The sequence below is a fragment of the Mangifera indica genome, chromosome 18 (assembly GCF_011075055.1).
Source record: "Mangifera indica cultivar Alphonso chromosome 18, CATAS_Mindica_2.1, whole genome shotgun sequence".
In the NCBI taxonomy this organism is placed as follows: Eukaryota; Viridiplantae; Streptophyta; class Magnoliopsida; order Sapindales; family Anacardiaceae; genus Mangifera; species Mangifera indica.
This window is the reverse complement of record NC_058154.1, coordinates 821,654-839,341: the sequence shown is the minus strand read 5'-3', so window position 1 is coordinate 839,341 and position 17,688 is coordinate 821,654. Positions and strand designations below refer to the sequence as shown.

Genomic DNA, 17,688 nt, shown 5'->3' with positions numbered 1-17,688 from the left:
ACTGTTTAAAGAAAAGTCTTGGTATTTCAAAGTGTAAACCAACATAGTTAGTCACAACCCCGATGTGTCAGCCTAACTAACATTGATCCCATCTTTAACCAACAAGTTAACCCCAAATTTGCCCAGTTTGATCCCGTTTTAAAACATTGAGCATTTATTTGTGGATTTTGTTACTTACTTGGAAGCCAGATTTTTGGTGCTGATGAAATTTACGAGGGCTATTAAGTTTTGAGGTGGGAGATATGCCATTGTTAATGGAAGCATATTCAATTGTACATCAATTTGTATTTTATGCCATTTGAAATTGGTCTTGTAGGTAATCAGCACCGTTTACATCCTGTATAGAGCCTCTGGAATACAATGGAAGAACCCCCAACTTGACCTTTTACTAAGAGTTCTTGTGTGGCTGATTATCACTAAGACCTAGATTGAGAATGGCTTTCGTTTTCCAACTATTTAAAAATGGTACAATGCTATGTATATACACTTTTTAGTACATAATTGTTATAAATTCAAAATCAACCAATCACTTAATGACATATCACTTATGTACCAAATTATGTACTTAAAAGTGTATATCCATAATTTTATTGTTAAAAAAGTAGTTCTAAGTTTAAACTACTTTTGTTAGTGGAGCAAGAAATGTTAGTTTTCAAAAAAGACTACAAGTATTTGTGGTGGAGATGGCTTATGAGGCCCCTGCATGGTTGCAACTGCTAGAACCAATTTGTGATGCTCTTTTTCACTGATCTGCTTTAACTTCAAACAAGAACCCTAATTTCAAACTACTATATGCTGTCATTGCCATTGTAAATGAGCTTACAGTTGTTCTTACTAACACAAAAGCTCCCGTTGATACTCCGCTTTGTTCACTGCCTACGTTTGATCCGAGGCTCAGATTTACTCCCTACAGACACTGAGAGCCACTTAGATAACTTTGTTTTCGAAAAGAAAAATTGCAAATTTGAACTAAATTACTACCCACCCTAGTGTGACGGGGCACCAAAACGTTAACAATTGTATATGCAATCCAAATAATTCAAAATAAATAACTACCAAAATGAAGCAATTAAAAAGGGTAAAGTAAGACAAACCTTTGGATGGTTTAACATCATCTACAGCTTCCTGAATTCCAGTGATTTTACGATCCTGAAAACAGAAAAATTTTGTACATTCATATCCTCATAAGGGGGAATGACCAACATAAAGAAGAAAACTAGAAAGATCAGACAGTATTAAGCATATCAAACACTGACATCTAAACATACAATGGATATAAGTATGCACTTGATTTATGAAATCAAGTGCATGCATGTGCAAGTAAAAGTCTTCTGAATGTTGCTCTGGTTTGACAGAAATGCATCGGTACAAAACTTCTACCTAGATTTTCTTGTTTTCATTTGGATCAATCTCTTAATCTCTTGATTTTAAGAAGCCTAGTCATGATTTTTTCTTCCACAAACTAAAACCATAACTCTTCAAAAGTCTTTAACAAGTAAAAGAATGTTGGAAGGTAAGGAATATACCAACAATGTAAATGCATTAGTTGAAGTTTCCTTAAAATGTTGAGATTTTCAAAGATGGAAATCTTTTTAGCAAGGTAAGAGTATCAGAGCTATACAGAATTAAAATTTAAGACTGAAAACAGTAAAACGCCAAGAAAAAACCACAAACCGCATCATAAACTGCAACTTGATTGCGCCAAAAATCTAGGGAAGGCAGAAGCAGTCTCCCTGCAAAATTGCAAAACAGTTGAACAGTTAAAGAAACAATATTTCAGTTACAATAAAATTTAATAAACAGGATTTTTCAGATATGCCAAAAGAATGATAACCACATTATTGTTTCCTGTAAATATTAGGGAAAAATGCATTCTAATAAATTCGTACAACACAAAACTAAGCAAAGCAGTTCTGTGTCAAAAACAATTATAAGAGATGAAATATTGAGGAAATTATGTGAACTGCTAAACTTAGAGACCTATGGAAAATGTTTCCATAGTATACTCTTCAGATTTTTGTTTTTGCCAATAAATTTTCATAATATATTGGATGTATCAGCTATTAGCTGAATAAAGAGTCAAACACTGAACAAAACTAAGAATATACCAGAGTTTAAAAAGAAAACATACCTGATCTGGATCGTTTGAGACTCAAAGATTCTGGTGAAATAATAGATATTTTCTCTTTTCTTTCGCGGGTAAGAGGACTTGCCTATGTAGATAGAATATTTTTTCAATAAAAAGAGGAAAAAGAAAAAGAGTAAGAGTCAACAAACACGTATTATATGCAAGATACATTAATATGATCCAATGTATATTAAAAGTAAATGACATGGATCATCAAAAGATTCTAATGACATTCAAATGATGATCAAGCCAACAAAAGAATGAACAGTAAGAAATAAATTAAATCCAGATGAAAATATAGACAACAAAATTTTCCAATATGGTCATAATCCACATACTAACTATTTTCCCTTGACAACATTGTAAAGTGAATATTAACAATAACAGAAGTTTGAATGGAATTAATTATAAGTCATTACACAGCCCTTCACCGAAAGAAATAGCATCAGGCCAAATCTTTAAAGCAAAGAATCATTATATCATTCCAAAATTCATGTTCAATTATCGTGATGGCCATTTTCAATTGAACATAGAGAGAGAAGCAAGCTATTCCTTTAAATGCACATGCTAAACAGAATGTCTTTCTGATCCTTGATCAATAACTTACATGTATATCAAAATTAATTTTCCTGTGAGCTTTCTTCCTGGAGGAGCCAAGTTGTTGAGCACTTTTTTCTTTCTCACCAACTGCAGTTTGTATGTCACTTTGACAATCACCATCACTAGGCCCACTGAGACGCTGGGCAAAGTTTTTCGCGTTCTTCCTTGGTGTCCCAGTTCGGGATATTTTTCTACGGTCTCGTCTCTGCTTTGAGTTATCTTTTACCAAAGTATTATCAGTTGGATCTTCAAGCTCATCATCACTCAAATTGAATAAATTATCACATTCTAAAATGTCATTTTGAATGGTATTGCTCTTCTGATTAGAGATCACTGAGACAGAATTGATCTTCCTTCTTCTAGCTTTCAACCCACAGACAACTGTTTGTCCTTCCTTCTCTTTGCCTTTTGAATTTTTAAGCAAATTTCTGATCATTCTTCTAATAGATTGGCTTCTAACTGCCTCAGGTGTACCCATAATCCTTTCAGAATGAATGGTTCCCTGTGATGAACACCTCTTCAAGTTTTCTCCTAAAAGTTCAGAGACCTCAGACATCAACTCTTTGCTTTTAACCTTATCAGAACCACTAAACTCAGAGTGCCTTTTCTGATTGCCCAGATTTCTCAAGCTACTTGTACCCTTTCCACCTCCAAAATTACTAGGGGTAAATTTTATAGCATTTGTATCCACCCGAGATGGAGTGCTATTAATATTCATAGCTGAAGTTACAACAGGAAATCTTGTGGCATCATTAATATAATTACCCAAAACTTCTGGAACATTTGGGTTTCCATCAATAGGAAATGTAAACAAAAGGTTTTTAGGCATAACTTTAAGACCAGAACTCAACAAATTTAAATTTTCAACTCCACTTGATTTTTCACCAGCACATGTTAAAATAGTCTCAGAGTCTTGGAACAAGCAAGCTGTAAAGCAATCTTTTTTTCCATAATTCAGCCCATCCTTATTTTGATCATTTTCTTTCTGCATTGCTGTTATCTTTAGGCTACTAGAGATCGTCACCCACTCCACACCTGAATTTCCTCTGGACACAACTGGGTCCAAGTGGGACAAATTAAGATTGTCAGAATCATTAGGTACTGGAGACTTTCCCATGGCAGAATTCATAAACGTACATTCTAAATTTGATGGCTCTTCCACCCTTGAATCCCTAATTGTCCCTTCGTTACATTTTACATTGCTTTCTGAATTGGCTACTCTCTCAGAAGATTCTGTCACATGATGGTTTGATGGTTCTCCTGGCACCGCTAAATCATCCTCAAGTGAACTAACAGTCTCTGTAACACAAATAACCAAAGGTGAAAGGTTATCAGAGGTATAGTACTTTGCATTATCAATGTTATTTTACTCAGTGGTAAGGTTGGTTGACTCAAGACCTTTTGAGCCATTGGTAGTGATCCTCTCAAACGAACTTTCAGTATAATCACGTATATTTTCAAGATTATGATTTCTTCTGTCATTTTCCTTCTTGTATTTACCTTGAGTTGCATTTGACACAGAGTTTTCCAAGCCAGCAACAGCTGCAACTTTGCAACAAACAGAGGAGAATGTAAAATCAGAAAATTGTAGCATAAATAACTGAAATTCAGAATAATGAGGTATGGAAAAGAAAATCCACATTCAAGAATCTAGACATGGTCTGAATAAAATTGCACTTCATAAGTTACACACATACATTCCAAAACTGCCGCTGATTTGTTAACATTGGAGAATGTTGCTGAACCAGTTCCAGTCATTAACTCTTTTCCAAATAACTTTTCTGTACATGCTTCCCAATTAGTAGGAAAGCCAAACACAAAATGGCTAAAAACCTGTTTGGATATACAAGTAAAGCATGAGCTTCAATTTTATATATTTCAGAAAACGGAATTCTTCATTAGCAGATGCATGTTGATATTTCCACAGTAGACACCATGAGCAACTATATGTTGTTTCTAATCAATGAGTATACAAACATGAGGTATGCAACATAAATCCGTACACCAATTTAAAAAATTTCTAAATTGACCGTAATATCTTGACTAATAGCTCAAGCACAAAAAAGAAAAAATGTCATTTACATACCTCATAGGAAAATCCATTTTGAATTGTGCGTGACTTGTTTATGAAACCTTTAAGGATAATGCAGATTCCGTCAGCTGTCTCAAGAGTGAAAACATCAAATCTCTTAACAATGGGTGCAGAGGTAAATACACGCATTGCTTGCAGCCTATGGCAGAAATAAAAATAAAATTGGTGCGGAGAAAATGAAAATATAAAATTATACAATAATAGCATAAAACTACTATTTCAATTACTCCAGCAGGTTTTGCTTTTCAAATACCAAGTGTACAAAATAAAATTAAAACGATGTCCACCAAAAAATAAACACAGAAATGACACCAGCAGGGGTAAAATAGGGAAAAAATAGTTCGCGAAAATTTACTCTCTAGATGTGAATCCAGCAACAGCAAGTCTCTTGCCATGAAAGTCCTTCTCTGCTTTAATCAACCACCAATCAAACAAGCATACCTTTGGAAAACACCAAAAGAAAAACAAATTAGAGCAATTGAAAGAAAATTATGGAGAGGAATTTGTTGCCATGAAGCAGAGAAAACACTTAACTGTTCTTTGAAAATACGATGAAGAGTCATCATCATCGTCATTCTTGCTATAGTCACGAGCTCGATTGCAGGCGGGTGTAGAAGCTGTAGGTGACGATAAGATTTTGTTAAGGATAGAAGAGCTCATCAGTTCAAATTATTAATTTTTCCTTTGAATTAAGAAATGAAAAATGAAATTCTAGGGCTTTTATATATGCATTCAAATAAGCGGGAAATTACGTCATGGTCTTCGCTTAACACGCAAATCTGATTCAGTCACGCGTCTCATTTTGTTTAATTGAGGTGTCGCTTAAAAAAATTTTGAACTGATTTTATGTATAAATTAATTTTGCCAATGAAAATTGAAATTCAAAAATCTAATGAAAAACTTTAGACTATATATTGTTATGTCTAGGGCTGGTAGGATTGGTTCGGCTCAATTCAAATTTGTTTAATTTAAATTCACTCATTTTTTAAATTAAATTAAACTTAAATTTGAAATTATTTGACTTGATTCGACTTATGTTTCACAAATAGTTAGATTCAATTTACACTTAACCTATAGTTTAATTTATTTATTGGTGGGTAAAAATATATCGTTTTATCAGAGAATTACAAATTTTTACTATATATTTAACCCATTTATTCGAACCATGAACTCAAATTAAACTCAAACTGAATAATTTTTCATTTAAATCAAACCCGAGTTGCCTCTGATTTTAACTTAACAAACTCGAGTCAAACAATTTTTTATACTAATTGAATTTGAACTGTTTGAACTTAACATAATTCGAATCCAAACTTTTGAGGCACCCTATAATAGAGAGACAAGCGATTAAGTTGTAAGTTGCTTTTGATAAACCGTGGCTCCAAACGACGCCTTACTGATTCATGGCTGAGTAGATTTTAGATTGCAAGTACTTATTGAATAGGGCTATGCCAAATGGTAGAGGTGAAAGTGCTGAAATTAGTAATGAGATCTTATTACTAACTTTCTGATACAAAGTAACTTTCAGTAAGAATGTTTCTGGTTAAACTGCAAAAATGGGGGCTGGGTCATTCTGTGATCACAATGTAGGAAGGGCATGCATCAAATATTATTGGTGACATGAAGCTGGAATTTCACACAAACAGCTGCCAAAAGTGTAATTGGCTTGAATCATACACATAGCTGATCATTTTAGTACAACCGTGTAGAAATCTTAATATTGCTAGTTTAAAGAAAATGTAGAAGTAAGAAACAGAGAGAGAGAGTAAATTACGTATTTGGAAACACTAAACTTGAAGAAGACTCACATAATAAACTTAATATATATCTGGGTGAAAACGCCCAGGAATTGAGCTACTTTCTTGTGCTCTCTGAAGGTGGACCTTTAATGCGTAGTTGTTCATCTGCACAATGGAGACACAAAGTCATCTCTGGAAATCAACCAAGAGAAAAAAGAATCTTTGATATAATATCCATAATGAAATTAAGCCATTCTAATTTCTTCACACTACTGTTTAAGTATTCATATTTTGTTATTCAGGATCCTAATTTTTCTGAGGATATTGCTCAATCTCAAGTCAAATAAAAAAAAAATTGTAAGATGCAGCTCCCGATGCAACAATTGTTGCCATGTTCTAAGTTGCCAATCAAACAAGATCATGATCCACTAGTAAAACAGATCAATATGGTCTTGTTCTGAATTCCTCTGACCAAATTCGCCGTAATATTTTCAATAAATTGAAACATTCATCAGCTCACATGCATGGCTGCCTCTCCACATATGTTACCAACTAAAAGAATATTGCATGATTCAAGGCAGAACATAGATGCATGTTTTATGCAACACAAAGAAGATACAAAGCAATGGTCTAATAAAAATTAACACATTTTCTAAATTTCCCAGTCAATCCCCTTGCCAAAAGCATCTGGGGTCAAGCAAAGAAGAAAATCATGGAAACGCTATTCTCTCATCTCTTCTAATAACTTTTAGCATGCAAGGAAGGGATAACTTTAAATGTCAGTGAGGTTACCTCTAATTTCCGAACTTCTTGTTGGTACTGGCCTATCACAAGCTTCAAATGTTGCACTTCCTTATCCTTCTCCTCCTGCTCTAAATGGCGTTCATGCTGAATGGCAACAGCTCTCTTTAGAATCTGGTTGTCGTTCAACAAGCTCTGCAGATGCTCCTTTAGAGATGCATGCTCATGCTGCTATATCCAAAATCATCAGCATCAGAAAATACAACATTCTAATTTCAATGACCTTAGCCAATGACTACAAAAAAGCGTAAATGCTTGATTACCTCCTCTGAGATCTTTGAATTGGCAGTAATACTTGTCTCAAAAGCCTCCAAAATCCTGGCAGCACGTCCTCTAGCATCATCAAGATCGGTTGCATTCATCATCTCATGAACAAACAAATCCACCCACTTGGGCCCATCCATTATATTTTCACCATCACAAACCGTGTTTATATTTCCAACATTATCTTCTGACATTTGACTACCTAATTATGCAGATTCAAGCCAAAAAAAGAAAAAAATCCAAGGAAGATAAAGCAGACATTTAATAGAAAACACCAACAAGGGAAACAAGAGTATTAACAAGCAACTTACTTGTAACCCTACTCTCACAAAGAAGAGCAGAACAATTCCCAATTGTTGTTGAATCAAGTCCCAGTGCTTTAGTTCTTTCACTCATGTCACCAAAAGAAAGTGCACGTAAACTCACAATTGCATCTTCAATCTTATTGTCTTGATCCCTGAGAGCAGACTTTACCACCTAAATTGAAAAAAAAAGGAAACTCATCAGACCCTTGAAGTTAAAAGGACCAACAATGCGGTATTATACTACTATACCATACTCTCACTCTCTGTATAGCATAATAAGCAACGAAATTTAAATTCACGTTCACCCATTTCACAAACCAAAGTCAAGACCATTAAATTCTGTTCTATGTTGTTTTTCTAATAGACTACCTAAAGATAGTAAACCACAAAACATGGAAAAATTCAGCAAAACTGGACTATATTTCATTAATTAGCTACATTAGTTAGGAACAATGTCCAAGAAAAAGCAAGAACTAGCAAGATTTTATGTCAACAGCATCTAAGCAAAATACGGAATGAACAATTAACAATTAATTTAATGCTTAATCCACACAAACAGCCTATAATGCAACTACCTAAATTATACAAATTACATGAATCATATTATTTTCGTTAAATTCTCCTGTCAAAATGAATTGTGTAAATAATTAGTCAATTTAATAAACAGTAAATAATAGGGAACATTAACCATTAAAAACGAACCTCAGGATCCAAGTTAGGAAACATTTGAAGCAAGACCGAAACTGGGTCCTCGGATCCTGATCGGATGGGAGATCCGTAACTAGAACACCTGGATCTCTTGGCCGACGTAGGAGACGAGGCTCCGAAGATTTCTTCGAACCCCACCCGTTTCCCACAGACCCCTGCAGACATCGCCAATTAAAGCCCTAGGGTTTTTTTTTCTTCTTCCCCAACCCCAAAAAAATACCACTTCAAAAAATTTAAGAAAAACCCACTTCGATCTGAAGAAAATGATTCAGAGAAATCAAAACTAAAGTGCTTAATTACTTTTATTCAACGTGTTATTCCCTCCTTTTCTTTCTGGTACAATTATAGATTTCTTCTGTTTTGTTCTTGGTTATGGAGAAGACAAACTGACCCTAGGGAAATAGATAAAGAAGAGAACAGTAAAAAAGGAAATTGGGGATTTGTTTAATATGTTTTTGTTTGGAATCTGAGATTTTTCCACCATTCAAGTTACGTTTACTTACAGTAACGGTGGCTGTAAGCACAGCACTACTCCCATTAAACAATACAAAGCAGTTGAGTTGCTTTCAAGTTTGATTCTGTGTATCTCGGTCTATCAATGGCTATCGGTTCCTCAATCAATTGCGTGAATGGCAGATTTAAGATCGTAGAAAAGAGACATAAATAATTCCGAATTAGAACAACTTCCACAAGTTGGTGGCTGTAGTTTAGTGGTAAGAATTCTACGTTGTGGCCGTAGAGACCTTGGCTCGAATCCCAGCAGCCACATCGAATCTTTATTTTTTTTGTTCTGAACAAAACGACAGCGTTCTAGTTGCAACTGCAGTCAGCTTAAAAATAAAAATTCCTGACAACAGTTTTCTTCATATAAAAAACCCTAAATCTTTTTCAAATCACACAGTGCCTTTTCTTTGACGAAGAGAGTTAGTGATCTTCTTCGACCTCATAGTTTATCAGAGTAAGATCCTTAATTTTCTTTTCTTATTCTCTATCATCTACAATTATTTAATCTATTCCATCACAATGCTTTCGTCCTTTCGATACGGAGTCATATGCAATTTCAATTGATTTAGTTCTGAAGAATATAGACCTCATTGTCTTGTAAGTTACGAAAATTCCTTGGCTATTGAGACGAGGATTTCATCCTGAAGATGGAGCTTCATTTTGTTGTCATAAATTATTAGAATTTGTTTGTTCTCTTGTTAGTAAAGGCTCCTTATATCAACCAATCCGTCTACGCTTTGGATAACTCTAATTAGTGTATCAATATCCAACCAATAAACTAGAACTATTAAAAAAGACAAGAACGAGATAAACAATTTGGAGCTTAGAATTTTGATTTAAACTTAACTATCACATAGTCAAATGAACTCGATTTTCCCTTAAATTTGAAATGGTAATTCATGTTATAATGCTTTACGCGTCTGTTTGTTTTGATTTGTTATTTAAATTCTCCAAAATGGTATTTGCTGTTTCAATTGTTGGAGACCTAAAACTTTATGTCACATTTGGTCTATATAAATTTATTGATGATTCTGTTGTGTTGAGAATTGAGATTTTTACTCTTTTGATTATTAATTATTGATTGATGATTCTGCAACATGAAATTAAATAGATGTATAATATTATTATTTGATTGTGGAGATTTTGATAATGGATTGCAGTTTCCGTGGATGTGTGTGTTTTGTGTTTTTTTATGTAAATTTGATTTTTCATTTGTAGTTGTTTGATTTTGGCTTCCCTTGTTATCTTTAATTTGTTTACATTGCTGATTTTATTGAATTGGTTGGTACATATTTTCATTTTGATTAGATAAAGAGGAAAAAAATTTTATTTACCCATTTGTTAGTTTGATTTCTTTCCCAACCCATGTTCTCTCAGTTATGTCATACCTTAGATTTTTCAATATGAACTCTGATTGTCATTTTGATCAACATCCGAGCTTTGTTTCCAAATCTAGATTTAAGTCTGATTAAACCTTGAATATGACTTTATTGCTGGAACTGATAGTTTAATACTATTGGTGACATACTCTTGGAGTTTCTATTAGAGAGATTGATTTTGGTACTTTGAACCTTGGTACTAATCTATTAGCAATTTGTTTTGTAGATGATTGATGATATGGCGTTGGGCTTCATTGCAAACTTTCTTGGCATCTTCATTTTTGTACTGGTTATAGCGTATCATTATGTGATGGCTGACCCGAAATATGAAGGCAACTGAGGATATTTAGTATTTTGATGCCATTCGCAGCAGAGATGCCATGTTAGTTTCATAGACTAGGTGGTTTGACAGAGACTTAACTTGCTGTAATTATGAACAAGCTTGGAGCTTAATGCATCTTATTGCTTGGATTTTGTAGACATAGTATATATATTTACCTTTTATATTTGCTCCAAGTATACTGTTTTCTCATGGCCTTTTCTTTAGCATTTGCAATATTTATATTGAAATGGATAATTCTATTGAGGCAGTATCTCTGCTGGATGCGAATTAAAAAAGTCTAGTACTTAGCAGGTTTTGCACATCCCATCAAGAGAGAATGTTGAAATTTTTTGTAATTGGAGTAGAGAAATTTTCTGGTAATATTTAACTTTAGGCTTTTATTGTAAATTATACCTCATCTGTTTTATATGGTAAATATTGGGTTTCAACAATCTCTCTTCTGTCTCTTTGGGTGCAATGTTTTGGGATTACTTTTTGTACAGAGCATTAAGCTTACAGGAAATTTCATACAAATTAATGTTCCTAGTCGGATTCTCCCATTTGAGTAGTTCTTTGAGTTCTTTCTCCAGTACTGTAGTTTCCCTCATCAGACTACTGAGGCAGAACCCAAGGCCACTCAAAGAAACAACTATCTGGCTCTTAAGCTTTTCATTTCCTTCAACAGTGTTGATTCTGTTAGCTACTTCATTCAAATGTTGAATAAAAGAGCTTAAAATCTCCAGGACATCTTCTTCATTAGGACTCATACTCCTATGCATATCTTCATCAGGGAATCTTCCCAGTTCGATGTCATAAGGTATGTTTCTCTTTTGCAGCTCCTTTGCAAGAACCGTAAGGGATTTGATCAAGATCACCTCCTCAAAGCATTTCATTGAATACCCAACTTTTTCTTTGAAAATTTCCAGATCTTTATTTATTTGTTCATGGAATTCTTCACAACCAACTCCATACTTCTCTGATGCTTGCAAGAGAGAATCAATTTTGTAAGCTACAAAGAGTAAGAAATCTGCCATGGTTGATAAAGATCCCAGGAGCTTATGGTAGCAAGTAGCATTAAAAGGCAAGAACCAGAAGTTAGGCTCTGACTCTGCTTCTGCAATGAAGTTCTCTAGTTTCTTAACATGTGATTTCAGTTTACTTTGTTTGTCTGTCAATGCTCTTGAATTAGCTGAAATGCTTTTTGGGTCAGGACAAAGAGTGATCTCCTCAATGCCTTCTCCGAGAGCTGCCAAGCTCTCTGCAAGTTGAGTTCTCACGAGAGTTGCAGCCCTGGTGGGCTGACACAAAAGCTCAACCATGATGAAACAAATCAATCCGATGACAGCTTCTGTGATTCGAGTAATCGCAAACTCAGTCGGATTGCCATAATTTTTTCTACCCAAGATCAGTAAAGCTCCTATAACAGCTGAAATACTGCCAGCTTCACCGTACATTCTGCTGTGCCTCAGGAAACTAGTGAAAATGATCCATGGCAGCAAGAGCAAGAACCTTAAATTCTCAACTTTTTGGAACATAAAGCAGCACAAGATTCCATACACTGATCCCATCACAGTTCCTTGTGCACGAGCATTGGCAATTGTAAATGTTGCTTGACGGTTTCTCGCAAAACTGATTGCAATCGTCAATCCTGACCAATAACCATTCCCCCTGTTGTAAATCAACCCGAAGAGCACAGCAAGACCAAGAGAAACAGAGCACTTGACAGCAAAAATGAAGCTCTCACAACTTGGTAAAATTAACAGACTCCTTTCCAGTAAATTCATACTTTTTCCTTGATTTTGCAAACCACTTGATTCAGAATTTCCAGCAGAACTGGGAAAGCCATTTTGCAGGAGTTCCATACAGTAAAAGAAGAAGGACCCCAGAAGATCTTCAGTTGAGGAAATTTTTCCAAGTGTCCACAGGGACTTGTCTGCAGATTCATTCTTAATCTCCGGAGCTGTTGTTGCATCGAAGGGCTCATAACATTTAACTTGTTCTAGTTTAAGGCCAATCTGAGCTTTCAAAGTCTCTGAAGCATCTCTTAGCTCTTCATCAATCATGCCAACAGGGAAGCAACGGCAAGAATTCAGGGCCAGTTCCATTCCTCTAATTGGTATCTCCAGTTCTTGCAATTTCTTTCCTGGGTTTAAGTGGTTGGGTTTGGAGAATCTGATTTGAGGTCTCTCCCACAACATGGCATCCTGTGAAAATTAAGGTAAACAATCTTTTAGCTAATAAATTTTACCATGTAAATTTGAAGAGAATGTGCCTTCAAATTGAGAGTTCACTTTCAGTAACCTGTTTTTGTTTGATACTGGAAAGCAATTTGGCCCCTGGTATCAACAGAGATTTGGCTTCTAAAATGAACTCGAGTGCCGTTGTGTTATCTTTTGCACACAACGCCTTGACCAAGAGATTCAACCTCTCTGAAGCATTTTCAGCATATGATCTGCACATTTTCTTTACCTGCAAAGTAATACTTTGTTAATATCCATATGCAATTCACTATAAACAATATTATACGTACTAATTTTGAATACATAAATAGATACACATTTATGTGTGTCATGATGTGATTGAATGTTACTTTATTTTTAATTCAAAATCACTCAATTATATGATAACATACATCAAATGTGTATTTGAAATAGCTACATATAGTTTTATTGATTCAGTATTCGAATTCAAGAATGAGCAATACAACGTGTACTTAATTTTGAATACACAATTGAATATTCAACTAATGTATACTCATGTGATTACTGTAACTTTTATCTTTAATTTGAAATTATTTAATATATGATAACACAAAATTTGAGTATCTAATTAGATACTCAAAATCATATTGTGTGCACATAGTACCTATTTTTTATATACAATTTATGTAAACAGATGATATGTTATCATGTGATTGATATGATTTTAAATTAAAAATAAAATAATATATAATCATATAATAATATATAATTTAAATATATAAATTATATATAATACACAGCTCTATAGTTTATTGTTTAAAAATTTAAGATAGTCTAACGAATAAACTACAATTATTTTTTTTAATAAATTGCATTACCTTTTATTATGATGCCAACCAACAATTTTTTTCTTTTTGTTTATCCTACGTCAAAAAAAAGGATAAAAATAGTATGTATAAACGGTTTTAGATATATAATTAAATATTTAAATTATGTATAATTATAAAATAAAATATTATTTTATATTTAATTTAAAATTATATTATTTTACGAAGATACATATTAGAATTTTACACGTAAAATAGCAATTGTTTAGTTTAAATCCCTTCAATTTCTGTAAGTTATCACTTCTCTTCTCAGTCATCATTTGTGTTGTGTTATTTGTCTGATTTTGTCTATTTGAATACAATAAACTAAGATAATCTTAAGAATTAAAGTTTTTAAAGTTAAGTGCATCGAAGCTTTTATTCGTGGTGATTTACCTCATAGTAAGCTAGCAGCGGATAAGGAACCACCATTGCCAAAACAGAAGCGAAGGCACCAAGAGCCGTACTCGACGCCACATGAACTGGGTTCATCACAACTCCACTTTCTCCCTCGTGAATAACTGCACTTACACACACAATCACAATCTGCCCGAACGCAATCCTTTTCGCCATCAAATGAGTCGACTCCGGCAGCGCAACCACAAAGGCGGTGACCGCCACCACAACGGCCGCCTGTCCACTGCTGAACCCGCCAGGTCCAATCAGCCGCAAGAATAAAATCGAAAGAATCATAACTTGCACGGTGGCGAACACAGCGTTCCAGCACCCCTTAAGAGTGTCACCAAGAGTGGCATCTGACACAATCAATATTGTTGTCACATAAGAAAAGGCTGGAAATGCTGGTATTCGCCGGAGATGCTCCGGGCCGTAAAGGGTCAAGCAGCCCACAATTGAGCACGCTAGAGCCGTCCTTAACGCCGAACCCAACTGCACCGGCCATAGCGATTCAGCCTGGCGCACTGCTGCCATAACCGATCCTAAAAATGTTTAATTTTGATATGGGCCGGCTGAGTTTTTGTACCCAAAACCTCCTTTTTGAATCCCAAGCTAACACCACTCAAGCTAGCCTAAGGGGTTATTGAAGGGAAGATTATTGAAGACTGAAAGATGGAAACTCAACAACAGAGTTTATATAAATGGGGAACCGTAGAAGTTAGTGATAGATTTGCGGATTACAGGAGTTTTCAATAATAATAAGGGATAATGAAATTTTTACCACTATTTTATTTCGTCTATACAAAATTATTATTTATCCTAAAGCTTTCACAAATATACCACAACAGTAATTATCTTCCCCAAAATACTTCTCTTCAATCTTTTATGTACAAATTCTCTCTCTTTTTCTCTTCTTCCAAAGTAATAAAGGAATCACTCTCTCTTCTTCCTCATCTTAAAAAACAAAAGCAGGAAGGAAATATTGAATTCTTCAGATTAAAATTTTTTCAAAGTAAGGATTTAAAAAAAGAAAAGAGCAATTCACAAAAAAACTCAACCACATCCACTGTATATACTTTGGAGGAAATGACAATCGGAGAGAGCATGTAACAGTATTTAACTGGAAAAAGAAAAAAAATTGGTATTTAAGTGAAACAAAAAAACTGGACATTTAACTGAAAAAAAAAAAAAGATTGAGGTGAAAGTTGTTGTGTAATGCCAACACTTAATATATGTACATAAGGGTTGGCGTATATGTATATAATATTATAATATTAATATATTATAATATATAATATTATATATTATTATATTATATATAATATATTATAATATATAATATTATAATATATTATAATATATATAATTAAATTATAATATTTTATAATATAATATTACATATATAATATAATATATAAAAAATATATTATATTATATAAAATATATATAATTATTACGTCAAGGTTGGCGGTGCCGCCAACCTTTATAATATATAATATTATATATTTTATAATTATATAATTTAATTATATATTATAATATATTACATATTATATATAATAAAAAATATATAATTATATATTATATAAAATAAATATATATTAATATATTATATAATATTATTATAATAATATATATTATATAATATATATATTATATTATAATATAATTTTATATTTTATAAATATATGTAATATAAGGGAAATTAACATTAATGTAATATTTTATAAAGCAAAGCAAGTGGTGTAAAGGATGACATTAACGCCAACCGTTAATAATTCCTAGAATTTTCAGTATTAATATATTATATAATTATATATTATAATATTATATATTATGTAATATATTATATAATTATATAATTATAATTATATTATATATAATATATTATATTATATTTTAATTAGAATATTATAATTATATTATATATATTATTATTAATATTAATATATATAGTATAATATATGTATATATTATTTGCCAGGGTTGGCGTTGTCGCGTTAACGCCAAGGGTTGGCGTTTCCGTCAACCTTGACAATATACATATAATATTATTATTTACATTATTAATATAATATATACATTATATTAATATAAAATATTATATATAATATATTATATATATTATATTATAATATTATATATTATTTATATTATATTTTTAATTAAAATATTATACATGGGTTCTGGACAAAATTTCGGAAGCTAATTCGGTCGATCAAATTCGATCGACCGAATTTATTCACATTTAATTATAAACCCTAAATATTATAATTAAAAATATAATATAATATTAAGATATAAGATTATATATTATAATATTATAATATAATATATTATAATATATAATTATATATATTAATAATACAATAAAATTATATATACCCATTTTAAGTACACAAATGTATATTTATATGTATGTGATATATTTTGAATTAAAATAAAACAATAACCAATCATATGATGACACATATATGTGTATATATTTGTGTACCCAAAGTGGGTACACATAGTATTACTCTTAATAATATAATATTATATATTATATATATTATATAATTACCAAGAGTTGGCGGCATCGTCAACCCTTAGTAATATTAATATATATTATATATATTATATAATTATAATTATATATTATATAATATATATATATATATATATATATATCTGCCAGGGTTGGCAGAAACGCCAACCCTGGCTTTTTATTAAATTATAATATTTATATATTTTATTATATAATTATTAATAATATAATATATTATTATAATATTATAATAATATAATATATAATATATTTTAATATAATTATAAAATAATATATTATTTATATTATTATAAAATATAATATTTATTATTATAATATAATAATATTATAATATATAAAATTAATATATTAATATATTAATATAAATACATTATATACATATAAGCCAACCCTTATATGTATAACCCAGGTTGGCGTTTAACGCCAACCTTGGCGTTAACGTCAACTTGGCCTAATTCCAGATTTCATGCCAAGCTTTTTTTTTTTTTTTTTTGGGTTAAACGTAAATTTTTTTTTTCAGTTTTAATCTTTAAATGCTAATTTTTTTTTCCAGTTAAATCCTACTTAATGTGATCTTCTTCGATGGTCACTTCTTACACTTTTTTGATGGTCATTTTTTTCCAGTTGAGTTTTTTTGTAAATTGTTCTTTTTTTTTTAAATCTTTACTTTGAAGAATTCTTAATCTGAAGAATTCAACATTTTTTTCCAGAAGAGAGAGTGATTCCTTTATCATTTTGAAGAAGAGAAAAAAGAGAGAAAAAAGTTGCAGAGAAGAAGAGAGAGAATTTGTGCATGAAAGATTGAAGAGGGGTATTTTGGAGAAATTGAGTATTG

General features: G+C 32.2%; 4 protein-coding genes and 1 long non-coding RNA gene across 11 annotated transcripts; 2 read left to right on the top strand and 3 right to left on the bottom strand.

The window, feature by feature from the left end:
* Nucleotides 1–428: 428 nt before the first annotated feature.
* Nucleotides 429–5,520, bottom strand: LOC123202381 (kinetochore-associated protein KNL-2 homolog). 6 transcript variants are annotated; one of them, XM_044618291.1, is made up of 10 exons: nt 5,355–5,520; nt 5,176–5,261; nt 4,815–4,959; nt 4,426–4,561; nt 4,229–4,276; nt 2,736–4,027; nt 2,132–2,213; nt 1,675–1,733; nt 1,095–1,149; nt 429–916 (listed from the first exon to the last, which is right to left on the bottom strand). In XM_044618291.1, the coding sequence occupies exons 1-10, from the start codon at nt 5,478–5,480 to the stop codon at nt 870–872; spliced, it is 2,076 nt and encodes a 691-aa protein (XP_044474226.1). In that variant the 5' UTR covers nt 5,481–5,520; the 3' UTR covers nt 429–869. The 6 variants fall into 6 exon arrangements, with proteins under 6 accessions (XP_044474226.1, XP_044474227.1, XP_044474223.1 ...); XM_044618292.1 differs by having other exon boundaries at nt 4,229–4,270; XM_044618288.1 differs by having other exon boundaries at nt 4,127–4,276; nt 5,355–5,519.
* A 932-nt stretch (nt 5,521–6,452) lies between these two features.
* Nucleotides 6,453–9,214, bottom strand: LOC123202041. Of its 2 annotated transcripts, none has more exons than XM_044617764.1 (5): nt 8,632–9,214; nt 7,936–8,101; nt 7,624–7,826; nt 7,352–7,531; nt 6,453–6,724 (listed from the first exon to the last, which is right to left on the bottom strand). In XM_044617764.1, the coding sequence occupies exons 1-5, from the start codon at nt 8,800–8,802 to the stop codon at nt 6,638–6,640; spliced, it is 807 nt and encodes a 268-aa protein (XP_044473699.1). In that variant the 5' UTR covers nt 8,803–9,214; the 3' UTR covers nt 6,453–6,637. The 2 variants fall into 2 exon arrangements, with proteins under 2 accessions (XP_044473699.1, XP_044473700.1); XM_044617765.1 differs by having other exon boundaries at nt 7,352–7,528; nt 8,632–9,207.
* Nucleotides 9,215–10,746: 1,532 nt separating this feature from the next.
* LOC123202042 (dolichyl-diphosphooligosaccharide--protein glycosyltransferase subunit 4A) lies at nt 10,747–11,036 on the top strand. The gene has a single exon (XM_044617766.1). It carries the CDS (start codon nt 10,747–10,749, stop codon nt 10,858–10,860), a length of 114 nt encoding a protein of 37 aa, XP_044473701.1. The 3' UTR covers nt 10,861–11,036.
* Nucleotides 11,037–11,238: 202 nt separating this feature from the next.
* On the bottom strand, nt 11,239–15,030 carry LOC123202039. Its single transcript, XM_044617761.1, has 3 exons — nt 14,306–15,030; nt 13,144–13,311; nt 11,239–13,046 (listed from the first exon to the last, which is right to left on the bottom strand). Exons 1-3 carry the CDS (start codon nt 14,837–14,839, stop codon nt 11,331–11,333), a joined length of 2,418 nt encoding a protein of 805 aa, XP_044473696.1. The 5' UTR covers nt 14,840–15,030; the 3' UTR covers nt 11,239–11,330.
* On the top strand, nt 12,937–13,409 carry LOC123202043. Its single transcript, XR_006498902.1, has 2 exons — nt 12,937–13,060; nt 13,168–13,409. It is a non-coding gene; the product is annotated as an uncharacterized LOC123202043 (long non-coding RNA).
* Nucleotides 15,031–17,688: the final 2,658 nt, after the last annotated feature.

What these genes read in the sequence shown, in the direction of transcription:
- LOC123202381 (XM_044618288.1), bottom strand. Translation starts at nt 5,480, where the DNA reads ATGAGCTCTTCTATCCTTAACAAAATCTTATCGTCACCTACAGCTTCT. An exon ending in GCTGGATTCACATCTAGAGA is followed by an intron (nt 4,960 to 5,175) that starts GTAAATTTTCGC and finishes TTTCTGCCATAG; the next exon opens with GCTGCAAGCAATGCGTGTAT. An exon ending in AAGTTGCAGTTTATGATGCG is followed by an intron (nt 1,150 to 1,674) that starts GTTTGTGGTTTT and finishes TTCTGTTTTCAG; the next exon opens with GATCGTAAAATCACTGGAAT.
- LOC123202041 (XM_044617764.1), bottom strand. Translation starts at nt 8,802, where the DNA reads ATGTCTGCAGGGGTCTGTGGGAAACGGGTGGGGTTCGAAGAAATCTTC. An exon ending in ATTCAAAGATCTCAGAGGAG is followed by an intron (nt 7,532 to 7,623) that starts GTAATCAAGCAT and finishes TTTTGGATATAG; the next exon opens with CAGCATGAGCATGCATCTCT. An exon ending in AAGAAGTTCGGAAATTAGAG is followed by an intron (nt 6,725 to 7,351) that starts GTAACCTCACTG and finishes TCCATTGTGCAG; the next exon opens with ATGAACAACTACGCATTAAA.
- LOC123202042 (XM_044617766.1), top strand. Translation starts at nt 10,747, where the DNA reads ATGATTGATGATATGGCGTTGGGCTTCATTGCAAACTTTCTTGGCATC.
- LOC123202039 (XM_044617761.1), bottom strand. Translation starts at nt 14,839, where the DNA reads ATGGCAGCAGTGCGCCAGGCTGAATCGCTATGGCCGGTGCAGTTGGGT. An exon ending in CGCTGCTAGCTTACTATGAG is followed by an intron (nt 13,312 to 14,305) that starts GTAAATCACCAC and finishes ATTACTTTGCAG; the next exon opens with GTAAAGAAAATGTGCAGATC. An exon ending in CCAGTATCAAACAAAAACAG is followed by an intron (nt 13,047 to 13,143) that starts GTTACTGAAAGT and finishes TAATTTTCACAG; the next exon opens with GATGCCATGTTGTGGGAGAG.